This window comes from Tribolium castaneum, chromosome 9, assembly GCF_031307605.1.
Source record: "Tribolium castaneum strain GA2 chromosome 9, icTriCast1.1, whole genome shotgun sequence".
NCBI lineage: Eukaryota > Metazoa > Arthropoda > Insecta > Coleoptera > Tenebrionidae > Tribolium > Tribolium castaneum.
The window spans coordinates 12,805,153-12,817,136 of NC_087402.1; the positions used below are offsets into that span (position 1 = coordinate 12,805,153).

The 11,984-nt window shown below is 38.2% G+C and overlaps 1 protein-coding gene and 1 long non-coding RNA gene across 2 annotated transcripts; one reads left to right on the top strand and one right to left on the bottom strand.

The window, feature by feature from the left end:
* Nucleotides 1-2,084: 2,084 nt before the first annotated feature.
* Nucleotides 2,085-2,905, bottom strand: LOC135267159 (uncharacterized). The gene is made up of 2 exons (XR_010335497.1): nucleotides 2,642-2,905; nucleotides 2,085-2,593 (listed from the first exon to the last, which is right to left on the bottom strand). It is a non-coding gene; the product is annotated as an uncharacterized LOC135267159 (long non-coding RNA).
* Nucleotides 2,906-6,005: 3,100 nt separating this feature from the next.
* Nucleotides 6,006-8,221, top strand: LOC100141568 (retrovirus-related Pol polyprotein from transposon 297). The gene is made up of 2 exons (XM_064358913.1): nucleotides 6,006-7,979; nucleotides 8,041-8,221. Exons 1-2 carry the CDS (start codon nucleotides 6,021-6,023, stop codon nucleotides 8,080-8,082), a joined length of 2,001 nt encoding a protein of 666 aa, XP_064214983.1. The 5' UTR covers nucleotides 6,006-6,020; the 3' UTR covers nucleotides 8,083-8,221.
* Nucleotides 8,222-11,984: the final 3,763 nt, after the last annotated feature.

An 11,984-nucleotide genomic window follows, 5' to 3' on the forward strand; every position in this document is an offset into this window, starting at 1 on the left:
AAAAGAGCATAGTTATGATACACGAAAAGACAATTTTAACTATCCCAAACATAGACTAGTGCAACATGAAAAAAATTGCTACTATGCAGCTATTAAGTTATTTAACCATTTACCCTATCACGTTCAATGCTTAACTAGTGTCACACTCTTTAAAAACGCCATTAAAACAATTTTAATCGAGATTGAGACATACACTTTGGAGGAGTTTTTGTCAGTAGGAGATAAAAGCCAAATAGGTTTCGTTTGATTTTGTCGAATTTTGTTGTATTGTTAGTTTATTGTAATGTGTATTTTGTATATGTAATGTAATTTAACTTTCTTTCGTCTATCGACTACCCTGATTTATGTAACTACAGTAGCGGAAATTAAATCTTTTTATTTATTTTATTTACTTAAACCTCAGAAAATATATCTCAGCTTAATTTAACTCCACGTTCTGGGGTTTCCCGGACTAGTGTACCCCAGCCTAGGAAACATTATGAATTTTTAGGAAAGCGACAAGCTACTTCTTTGTTATTTGGTACGGCCCGTCCCAGACGAGCCGTCACTGCTATCTTCCAACATCATAGAAGCAAAAATTAGATACAAAATGCATATTGCTGGCTCGAAAAATCCGAAAGCTCTTTTAAAATACATTCGCTCCAAGTTATCTGGTCCAGTAAACACTCTACAGGTTAAAAATAGTAATGTTCATATTACGTTAGTAACGATTGTGAGTGTACGAAAACGTTTGCGGATGCTTTCTCTAAGGTTTTTGTTGAGGAGCCTCACACTTTGTTGCCAAGGCTGGCCGATAGATCTAACGACGAACAACTTGAAATAGTGGTCTTCTCTGAAGACGTTGTCCTTGAAAGATTAAAGAAGGTGAATGTGTCTAAGTCGCCGAATCCAGATGGCATCACTGCTGGTCACTTAAGATATTGTGCAAACTCCTTATGAAATCGATTCTTATGAATCAATAATTCTAACCGGGAAATTATCGATTGATTGAAAAACAGCGTTAGTTAGAGCAATCATCAAAAATGGTGATAAATTTGGTTTTTGATAATAATGGAATCAATCGTCTATAATGAAATGGTGAAGTTTTTTACTCGTTTGAATAGAATATCATTAGAACTACACGGTTTTATGCTAGGGAGATTATAACTGTCGCCTGACACTATCAATAACTATTTCACTAACATTGCTGCCAATACAATTAACGCGTTACCCAAAACATCAAATATTTTAACATCGTTTGAAACTGACTCTCGATTTTCTTTCCATGAAGTTACTTATAATGAAGTTAGGGATGCCATTAATCATTTGAAGAAATCTAATAGTTGTGATGCCTACAATATTAGTTCAAAAATTCTAAAATCGTTAGTAAATCTTATAGTTATTCCTTTGACTAAAATCATTAATAGGTGTATTAGAGAAAGTATATTTCCAGCAGTTCTAAAAACTTCCAAAGTTGTACCGGTTTTTAAGAAAGGAGATCCGAATGACATCAGTAATTATAGACCTATTTCTCTAGTGCCTATCTTAGCAAAAGTTTTTGAGTTTATTTTAAAAAAGCAAATCAACTCGTATTTTGAGAATAATAGTCTCTACTCGCAGTTCCAATTTGGTTTTAGATGCAATCACTCAACATCCCTAGCTATTAACTACCTTAGTGAAAAAATTTTGTCTAGTTTTGAAAATAAGGAAAATACCTATGTTTGCTGTTTGGACTTAACAAAAGCATTTGATTGTGTTGAGCATGGTATATTGTTACAAAAATTAAAATCATATGGATTCTGTGTCAGAAGTATTAGTTTGATGAATTCATACTTAATAAATAGATGTCAGTTCGTTTCTGCTCACAATATTAATTCCAATAAAATGGAAATTAAATTTGGTGTACCGCAAGGATCGGTCCTAGGACCGACTCTATTTCTCATCTTTATAAATGACCTGCCACTTTCTATTAAAGATACTAATTTCTTACTGTTTGCTGACGACACCACTATCTATGGCGCTTTTGATTTAAAAGAGGCTCTGGATCACTTAAAAACTTGTGTTGAAACCAAAATTAAAGACTGGTTTATTGGTAACAAACTTACCGTTAATTGTGCCAAAACTCAAGAAATTATTTTTTCCTTAAACAAATCATTTATTACCCCTTCTTATATTAAGCTGTTAGGTGTTTTTCTGGATTGTGGATTGACTTGGGAAACTCATTGCGACTACTTAGTTACTAAACTTTCTAAAAAATTGTTCTTGTTTAGGCAGTTGGTATCTACCTTATCGACTAAAACTTTATTATCAGTTTATCATGCCATATTTCACAGTGTTCTTTCATATGCCATCCTTGCTTGGGGTCATTCGCCACATACAGCTAAATTATTCAAAATACAAAGAAAATGTATCAGAATTATTGCTGGCTGTCACTATCAGAGTGACTGTCGTCAATATTTCAGAAACTTCAAAATTTTAACGGTTCCCTGCACTTATATTTTGCAATGTCTTCTATATACTCATCAAAACTTAAACAAATATGATTCGTTTGATCATACATACTCCACCAGATTCCGGCATTTACTCAGACCAAATTTTCTGCGATTATCACGTACTAGAAACAGCACAAGTTATTACTGTATTAAATTATTTAACATGTTACCTGACACCTATAAAAACCTCGAGTTCAAGGCTTTTAAAAACTGTGTTAAATCTTTCCTGCTACAAGAGGCATTTTACTCTGTTGATGAATTCAGTAATTATTTTTGTAAAATGTCATCTTAACTAAGTTTTCTTATATAATTATTATTATCTGCTTTTGTAAACGGTTAAAGTGTATTTTCTTGTTTTCTCTTCTTTTCTTGGTGACGTATGTAAGATACTTTGTATTTATAACATCAATAAAACATTATCATTATCATTATCATTATCATTATCAACTTCTACAAATCTTTTATGCAGTCTTAACAACTGGACAAAATTGTTTTACATGGCACACTACGTTGGTATCCAAGAGATCTTATGTGCATTTTTTAGAAAAACCGAGTTATCTCCTAAACTATCAACTTATTGAAAAAAAAATTAAGGCTTAAAAAAGATGTAATAAAGCAATAAAATGCAGAGAGCGCTATTTGAAATTTACCAAAATGAATGTGTCACAGCATGGTAATGCTGCAATGCAAATGGACAGTCTTGTCGCCGAAAGGTACGGCCGGGAGATTTAAAAATGTCATGTCAATAAAACCTAGTACTTGGGATCGGTAGGTACTTCTACCGCAACTATCGGTGGCAATAAACTATATTTATTTGTAAACTTGAGGACACGAAATAATTTTAGTGTTCATCTCGAATACAATTACTTATTAATAAGATTTCATTTGATGTTTTTAGTAAATTTTAAAGTCATTATGTTAACGAAATCCGTAATCGATGCAACTAATAAGAAAGCTGATTCCATGTGCAATTGTCGTTTAATTCGTATTGACAATAAAATTAATCAAAAATGGAAATTTTATTGTCATTTGTTGATTTCAACAGTTGACTTGAATACAACTGCTTAAAACATCTGATGTTTCTAGTAAATTTAACCGTCGAAAACCTTGGCCGAGGAAACCAATTTCAATAAAGATATTATTTAATTCGCGTTACTAAATAAATTTGTTCTCCTTCTGATAAAAATTTGCAAATAAGGATATATTATTCTTTTCTCTAATATATTCTATTTCTAGTTGAAGAAATAATAATAATCACTGAACAAGTATCAAAATAAGCAGGAGTGAGGGGAGTACATTGGGACATTTTAAACATTTTCTAATGTCAAGTCTTTATTTTTGAATGAAATAACTTTATTTTTAGGCAATACATAATCTAGAGCATTGTCTTTGGAATGAAACGTATAAAATTGGTAATTTGTATATACAAATGTAATAGTTTATTTTTCAAAAACTGCATGCAAATGTCTCAATGTGCCCCCACTGAGGGGCAGAAACTGACATCACTGGGGTACATGTGGACACACAAGTAAATATCATATAAAACTCTTTAAAAAGTGAAAATCTAAGCTTTATTTATCTAACATACAACAAAACATTAACAATATTATGATTTCAAAAGAAGAACTAAGATCTATTGGAAACTTTTTTATTGAACTTGAACGGCTTGTAGTAGTTTTAATTTGCATAGGTTTTGGGAGTTTCATCCCTATTTGCTCTAACTTTATCAAATCTTTGTCAACCATAGTAGGATATACAAAACCACACATTTTTTTTCTCCAAAACTTTAACTGGTATTCGTCATCAATAATTTTTTCTACCGCACCCACATAAAATCGGACTGTTTTCTTTGTACAATACTTTGCGAGTACAAAGTCTCCGATTAATATGTTTGGTAATATGGTTTTAGGGTCTACTAGAGGTAAAATCTGCTGCATAAATTCGTCATCTGATGCTTTTTTGCTAAATTCATTAATTTTGTCTGACTCATTATCGTCATAAATCACAAGATCCTTCATTATCCGTTACATTACCACTGTCTCTTTCGTTCTTTCTTTTATTTGACTTCTTGGTATTTTCTACGTCATCAAACAATTTCTTCTTTCTTTTGTCTTTGTCTATTATTTTATGTTCAAGTGTTAAGTGAAGGGGGCGCTGCTGGTGAAATTGGCGGGAAATGATGACGCGTGAGGCGCGTACGGGCAACGCCTAGTGAGTTGGAAGGACACTGTGGCAGTGTCAATGTCGTTGTTGAATCTAATTTGCTAATAAATTAGTTTTTGGGTGAATTCCGAGTTTCATTTACAGAGCAGCGGTGGGATATTGCTCAAATAATCGTTTCCGATAGAGAGTGGTGAATTGTGGTGATTTTGTGAGGAATTTGTGGGTGGCCAAGGCAAGGGCCAAAAATTGAAGTTTTGGGAATCTGTACCGTTTCATTCGTAACAAAATTGTGTTTTACGACTTGAAATTGAACAAATCAGTCGGGTGCTAGCCGAATTTATCTGGTTTTTCTGATTTCTGACGAGTTCTAGGAGTTACGCAACCACACGCTGTCAATTTTCATTTGGGTGTGGCTCAAAAGGCGCGAAAAGTTTTCTGGTGAGATTTTCGCAATGGGGCGTCACAGGTACCGAGGAAATGTGGACTCGGACGACTCGGACTCAAGTGACGATGAGCCACGGCCGAAAAGGTCCGCGCCTGGGGTCTCCACTACAGTAAATTCACCCCCAGTTTCGGCCGAATCCGCTAGAATCGCGAGACTTGAGCAACTCGTGGAAAACTTGAATCGACGTTTGCTAAACCGCAATTTTGAGCACACATCAGGACAAGTTGGCATTAAAAGTGACTTGATTCCTGAATTCGCTCCAGGAAACCCCAATTTTAGTACCACTAAGTGGTTGCATAAAATTGACCAGTTGGCTCTCGTGAACGGTTGGGACGAACGTACAACGATTTATGGCATGATAAGTCGACTCAAGGGGTTGGCCAAGGAGTGGTACGACAATCTCGATCCCTCAGCATATGACCGGAGCTGGGATGAATGGAAACGTTTGTTACAAGCCACCTTCCCCGATCACCACGATTATGCTTCCACACTTCGTAAGCTAGTGAATAGGGTGAAGGAAGATGGTGAAACCTGGGCACAATATTATTTTGGGAAATTAAATCTGTTGCAGGCTTGTGACATAACAGGAACGAATGCAGTCTCCTGTCTTATTGATGGAATGACTGACGTGACTCTCAGAAATGGGGCTAGAGCAGGGCGTTACGTTTCACCCGAAAGCTTGTACGCTGAGTATTTGTCGACTCTGAGATCCGAAGGTGACAAGCGGGATACGCTCGCAAAGCAGGCGCCTCGGGAAAGGAGGAGGTTCCTTCCAAGTCGAGTCGAAGCACAAAAACTGTATTCGTCAGTTCGGTGTTACAATTGTCGTAATCGAGGACATGTTGCGACAAAGTGCCCGAAACCAAGAATTGAGTGCAAGAAATGTGGTCGCATTGGACATGTGGATGCTTAGCCGACGTGGTAACTTAGTAAAAGAAAACATGTCTAAGCAGGCACTAACGACAAGTGTAGCTGACGCAAGTAATAATAAGAGTTATTACATAGACATTAAGGTCAATGGTAAGCCGACGCGAGCTTACATTGACTCAGGAGCTGAACCGGTCCTGGTCAAGCAAAGTGTTGCTAGAGAATTGGGACTGATGTGGCAGCCAAGTTTACATTTGATTCGTGGTTATGGCCAGGGAATCACCAAAGTGCATGGGGAAGTCGAAGTAGAGCTAGAAGTGGATCTTGTCAAGGCAAACGTAAAAGCTTTGATCGTCGAAGACAGTGCACAACGTGTGCCTGTCATAGTGGGACAGATCTTCCTGAATGCGGGTGCTAATACGATTATAGCAAATGAGGAAGCTGTGAGAGTAGTTGACGGAAACAACGAATCGATCCAAGCATTTCTAGGCCAACTTCCGACACGAAAAGTTGCACTTTGGGCGGAAGAGGAAACAGTGATCCCTCCTCAATCCATTGGTTGCATACGAATCAAGGCAAACGACGATGGGTGGAAAGGAGCTTATTACGTTGAAGGGTGTCAACGTCCGAGACCAGGGTTCGAACACGTTGTTCATCGGTGTGTCACATGTGATGGAGGCCTAGTGACCGTTCGCAATCTATCGCACCAAGATCTGGTCTATCGAAAGGCGCAAATCGTTGCGAGAGCTGAGCCTTGCGAGCAGGAAAGGACAGCTACGACGGTGAGTGTGTTTTCTATGGGGAAGGTTGAGGTAAAGAGTTTTCAACGGTGGGAACTTCTTACACAAGTCAATAAGAATCTAGACCCGGCTCAGTTCGAGCAATTGTTACAACTCGTTAACGAATTTCGAGATTGTTTTGCACGAAATGTAGCGGAAATAGGTGCCACAACTGCGGCAGAAATGAAGCTAACTTTGACTGATGATAAACCTGTAATTTATCGTCCTTATCGGTTATCGCATCACGAAAGAAGAATTGTTCGAGATATAGTAAATGACTTGTTAGGTAGCGGAGTCATACGAGAATCAGACTCGCCATATTCGAGTCCCATACTGTTGGTGCGGAAGAAAGATGGGCAACACCGTGTGTGTGTTGACTATCGGCAATTAAATTCGAAAACAATCAAAGATCGCTTTCCGTTACCACAAGTAGTTGAACATTTGGATAAACTAAACGGTGCAAAGTTTTTCACCACACTAGATCTCGCTAGTGGGTACTATCAGATCCCAATGGCCACCGAATCGATTCCAAAGACAGCATTTGTTACGCCTGATGGGCATTACGAGTTTGTCCGCATGCCTTTTGGTCTAGCCAACGCTCCGGCAGTGTTTCAGCGAGCTATGAATAAGGTGTTGGGTCCATTACGGTTTCAGACCGCTTTTTGTTACATAGATGATCTTCTGATACCTTCCAAAGACTTTGAAACAGGTCTTAACAATTTACGAACGGTGTTTCAATTGCTTCGACAGTTCGGATTGACTCTAAAGCTGAGTAAATGTTGCTTCTTTGGAAGTCAAATAGAGTATTTAGGGCATGAGATCAGTGCGGAAGGCATTAAGCCAGGCGAGACAAAAATCAAAGCGGTGACAGCTTTTCCCAAACCAACAGACGTACACAAACTTAGGCAATTCTTAGGTTTGTGTGGGTACTTTCGAAAGTACGTGAAAGATTACGCAACAATAGCAAACAGTTTGACGAGTCTCCTAAAGAAAGGCAGTGCATTTGTTTGGGAAGAAGCACAAGAGCGGGCTTTTCAGACTTTAAAAGACATCTTGACGAGCAGACCAGTTCTTGCAATTTACGACGCGGAAGCTGAAACGGAGTTACACACTGACGCTTCTAAAGTTGGAATTGGTGGCATTCTGTTGCAACGACAAGGTGATGGATCTTTGCGTCCAGTTATGTTTTTCAGCCGACAGACGACCAAAGAGGAACAAAGGTACCACTCGTACGAGCTAGAAACGCTAGCGGTGGTCTGTTCTCTCAAACATTATCGAGTATACTTGTTGGGGCTTCAATTCAAGGTGATCACAGACTGTAATGCTTTACGAACAACCCTTACCAAGAGAGATTTGATTCCACGAATTGGGAGATGGTGGTTGTTGACTTCTGAGTTCGACTTTACTGTAGAATACAGACCTGGCAGTAAAATGAGTCACGTTGACGCTTTGAGTAGAAATCCGGTATTAGATCCTTCGGAGCCTTCAGTGGAAGTCTTGCATATTAATGTTAACGATGATGATTGGATTTTAGCTGTTCAAATGAAGGATGCGAGATGCGCATTGTTGAAGGAAATATTGGAAAAATCACCGACGAACGCTGAAGAGCGTGCCATTCACAAAGAGTATAAACTAAAAGATGGTCGAGTATTCAAACAGACTGAGTCAGGATTAAAATGGGTCGTACCAAAAGCGGTAAGACGCCAGATTTTATTAGCACACCACGATGGAATTGGCCATTTATCGAATGAGAAAACTTTGGCATCTGTGTCGAAATCTTATTGGTTTCCTTCAATGCGGAGGTATGTTCATAAATATATTTCTAGCTGCTTGGAGTGTCTCTACAATAAGGAAGCCGGAGGAAAGCAGCCAGGATTTTTGAATCCCATACCTAAGAATTCGCAACCATTTGACACATTGCACATGGATCATTTGGGACCATTTGTAAAGAGCAAATCACATAATTCTTATCTTTTAGCTATTATCGATGCATTTACTAAATTTGTCTTTCTCAGGGCCGTGCCTAATACTAAGGTGGGCCCTGTTTTATCATTTTTAGCTTCTCTTACAGGAATGTTTGGTGTACCTAAACGTATAATAGCCGATCGTGGGGCTTGTTTTTCTAGCAAAAAGTTTAAGACACATTGTACCGATTTAAACGTTAAATTAGTACTAACCGCGACTGCCACACCACGGGCTAATGGCCAGGTGGAGCGATTAAATCGTACGATTTTATCTCAGCTTGCTGCTAGCTCGAGAGAAGAAGAGAAATGGGATGACTTTGTGAGTAGAATTAGTTGGGGTATTAATTCTACGCCGAATTCGACTACGGGCAAAAGTCCATACGAATTGTTGTTGGGGTATACACCTCGACATGCTAATGACTCAATCCTCACCAACGTGGTGACAGAGGGTGTTCATGATGGTGATTTGCCACGGACACGAGCAGACGTTGCTCAGCGTGTCGAAAAGGAACAGCAGAAGCAAAAAGAGCGTTATGACAAGCGACGCTGTGCCCCAAAGAGATTTAATGCAGGTGATCTCGTGTTGGTACGCACCACGCGAGCTTCAAACGAGGGCAAAAGTCGGAAGCTGTTACCTAAATATTCGGGACCGTACCGAATTCAGAAAGTGCTCGACTACGATAGGTACGTCGTGACGGACATGCCGGGGGCGACGCGTTCCCAAAAACGATATGAGGGTGTTCACTCAGTGGACAAATTGAGACATTACGTTGTCGCCACGACGAGTGGAGACGAAACAATAGGCGATGTCAGTGACGAATGACTGAGTTCGCTGTGAAGCTGAGTGAAGTTCAACGTGAACTCACGGTTTTGGGCCCAAATGTTGTTTTTAAGCGCTTTACGTTGAAACTCATGAGTTAATGATTTGTTATTGTTGTTATTGTTCTTGTTCTTGTTATTGTTCTTCTACTTATTCTTGAGGTTACTGATCTTGTTGGTGTTGGTGATCTTATTGTTGTTGTTGGTAGTGTTCTTATTGTTGTTCTTAATTAATTCTCAACGTGAGAAACACGATTATGATTATTTTCAGATTCATTCTCAACGTGAGAAACACGATTATGATTATTTTCAGGTTGTTTATAAATAGTTCTTAAGTGGGACTCGGGCTGTAGATGTATACTACGGCTCGGATACATGGTATTGGTTAATTACTTGTTTTAGAAACACCGGTGGTTCCCCGAGGACGTGGAACAAGGAAGCGTGGCCGACTGTTAAGTGAAGGGGGCGCTGCTGGTGAAATTGGCGGGAAATGATGACGCGTGAGGCGCGTACGGGCAACGCCTAGTGAGTTGGAAGGACACTGTGGCAGTGTCAATGTCGTTGTTGAATCTAATTTGCTAATAAATTAGTTTTTGGGTGAATTCCGAGTTTCATTTACACAAGATAGTTTTTTTTTGGCGTTACTGTAAGAATTTTAGATTTTTTTGGTTGTCTTTCTTTCTTTGACGAATTTTTCTTTTGTGCTTTAAAAAACGGTCGTATAATTTCAGGAGTGATTAACTCTTCTATCAAGTTAGAGCGGCTGCTTGTAGACGGAGTGTTCGTTGAAGCCGAGCTAGAAACTTATGCTGAAGTACTGGCTGACATCGTAACGTTTTTTTCTATATCTTGTTAGGTGTATTTGCACGTACTTCTTGAATTGTTAAGGGTGCATTGTCAGTAACATATGCAGCCGGAAAATCATCCTTCGAAAAAATGTTTCGGTTATATGGCACAATGCCACATTTTCTAAACCCAGAGCAAATATTACTTAAAATAAAAGCTTTATAATAGGCTTGACTGCTTAATTCTGCGATTTCATAAATAGACACCCACCCGTTTGCCAGGATGGAAAATAAATAATCCAATCGTTAAAGGCAGATTTCAAGTAACTTTTACAGGGTCCATATAGACAGACATCGAGAGGTTGAAGACATTAGGTACAATGGGGTGGAAATGTTACAAATATTATACCATTGTCCCGACAAAAAAGTATTGTCTTCAAACTAGTATGCAATTCGTGGTTATCTAGTAATATGAGGATGCGATTTTCTTTGGAGCATTTTGTATATTTTTGAAAGTGCTTCACCACTTCTAGAAATAAAGATGCCGTCATTTAAGCAGATCATGACTTGTTGGATAATCCAAAGCTATCATTAGGTGCACCTTTTATAAATACCGGTTTGTTTTTAGCGCTTCGAAAGACATACACCGTTAGTACTGTACTTTCGACAGCATTAATGATACGACAAAAGGTTACCAGTTTCCTCTCTCTGCTGAAACTACTTGCTCTACCTGCTTAGTTCTCGTCGTAGCAATAACTTTTGGTGCTTGAAGAACTATAGTGACTCCTGTTTCGTCAAGATTATAAATGTTTTCTGGTGCTATTTTATATCTCTCTAACGCAAATCGCAGATTATCGAAAAACTGCTTCACGTTGGTTTTGTTAAATCCGGTTGACCTGGCTAAACTGGTGTTTTCAGGTTTTCTTAATCTTAGATTTCTGAACCTTTTCATGAAAGATTTCATCCAGTCCAAACCCGCTTTGTTGTTCCTATCACAGCTCGTTGAGTATTTTCTCTTCAGTTTTTGAGCAAACTCAAAAGCATGTGTCTGTGCTTGCGAATACGTTAGCCCGTAATTTATTTTTGAACTTTGCATTAGATACTCGCACAATTGTTGTTTCTGGTTGACGGTAAAAACTTGTTGGGTGGTATATTTGGACTGAAATGATCACTGAAATACGCCATAGCAGGTACGAATGTGTACAGACCTATAACATGTATGAGAAAAGAAGACGGTTCTCTAATCCAAGATTTGGTCGAGATTACCTAGGTGCTAGCAGTTTAATTTGCCTCTGTAAGCAGTAACAAAAATTATGAACAAAACTTTCTGAGAATCAAGGCTACAGTAGAAAACTTTATAGATTTTTAGACAGACGAGAAATTCTCTCTGAAAAGAAAATACTGACAAGGACATGATTCAATAGCGTACTCGATAATTCTAAATGCTCCATCAGTCTTAGATTTATATTAATAATATAATATTATAGTATATTATATTATATTAATTAATTAGAAGCTCTAGAATTATACATTAACCTATAGAACCAAGGTACTTACCCAGCTCAATGGAAACAGGCAATTGTAATTCCCATTGTGAAAGAAGGCAAAAATCTTTTTCCAGCGAGTTATAGACCCATCAATCAGTCTATCTTGTTGTGTTTTTTTGTGTGTCCTAGAATTTGGAATTTTCA

Excerpts from the sequence above, each read along its gene's own strand:
- LOC100141568 (XM_064358913.1), top strand. The coding sequence starts at position 6,021 with ATGTCTAAGCAGGCACTAACGACAAGTGTAGCTGACGCAAGTAATAAT. Across the intron at positions 7,980-8,040 it reads AGCTAGAAACGCTAGCGGTG|ACTGTAATGCTTTACGAACA; the intron begins GTCTGTTCTCTC and ends AGGTGATCACAG.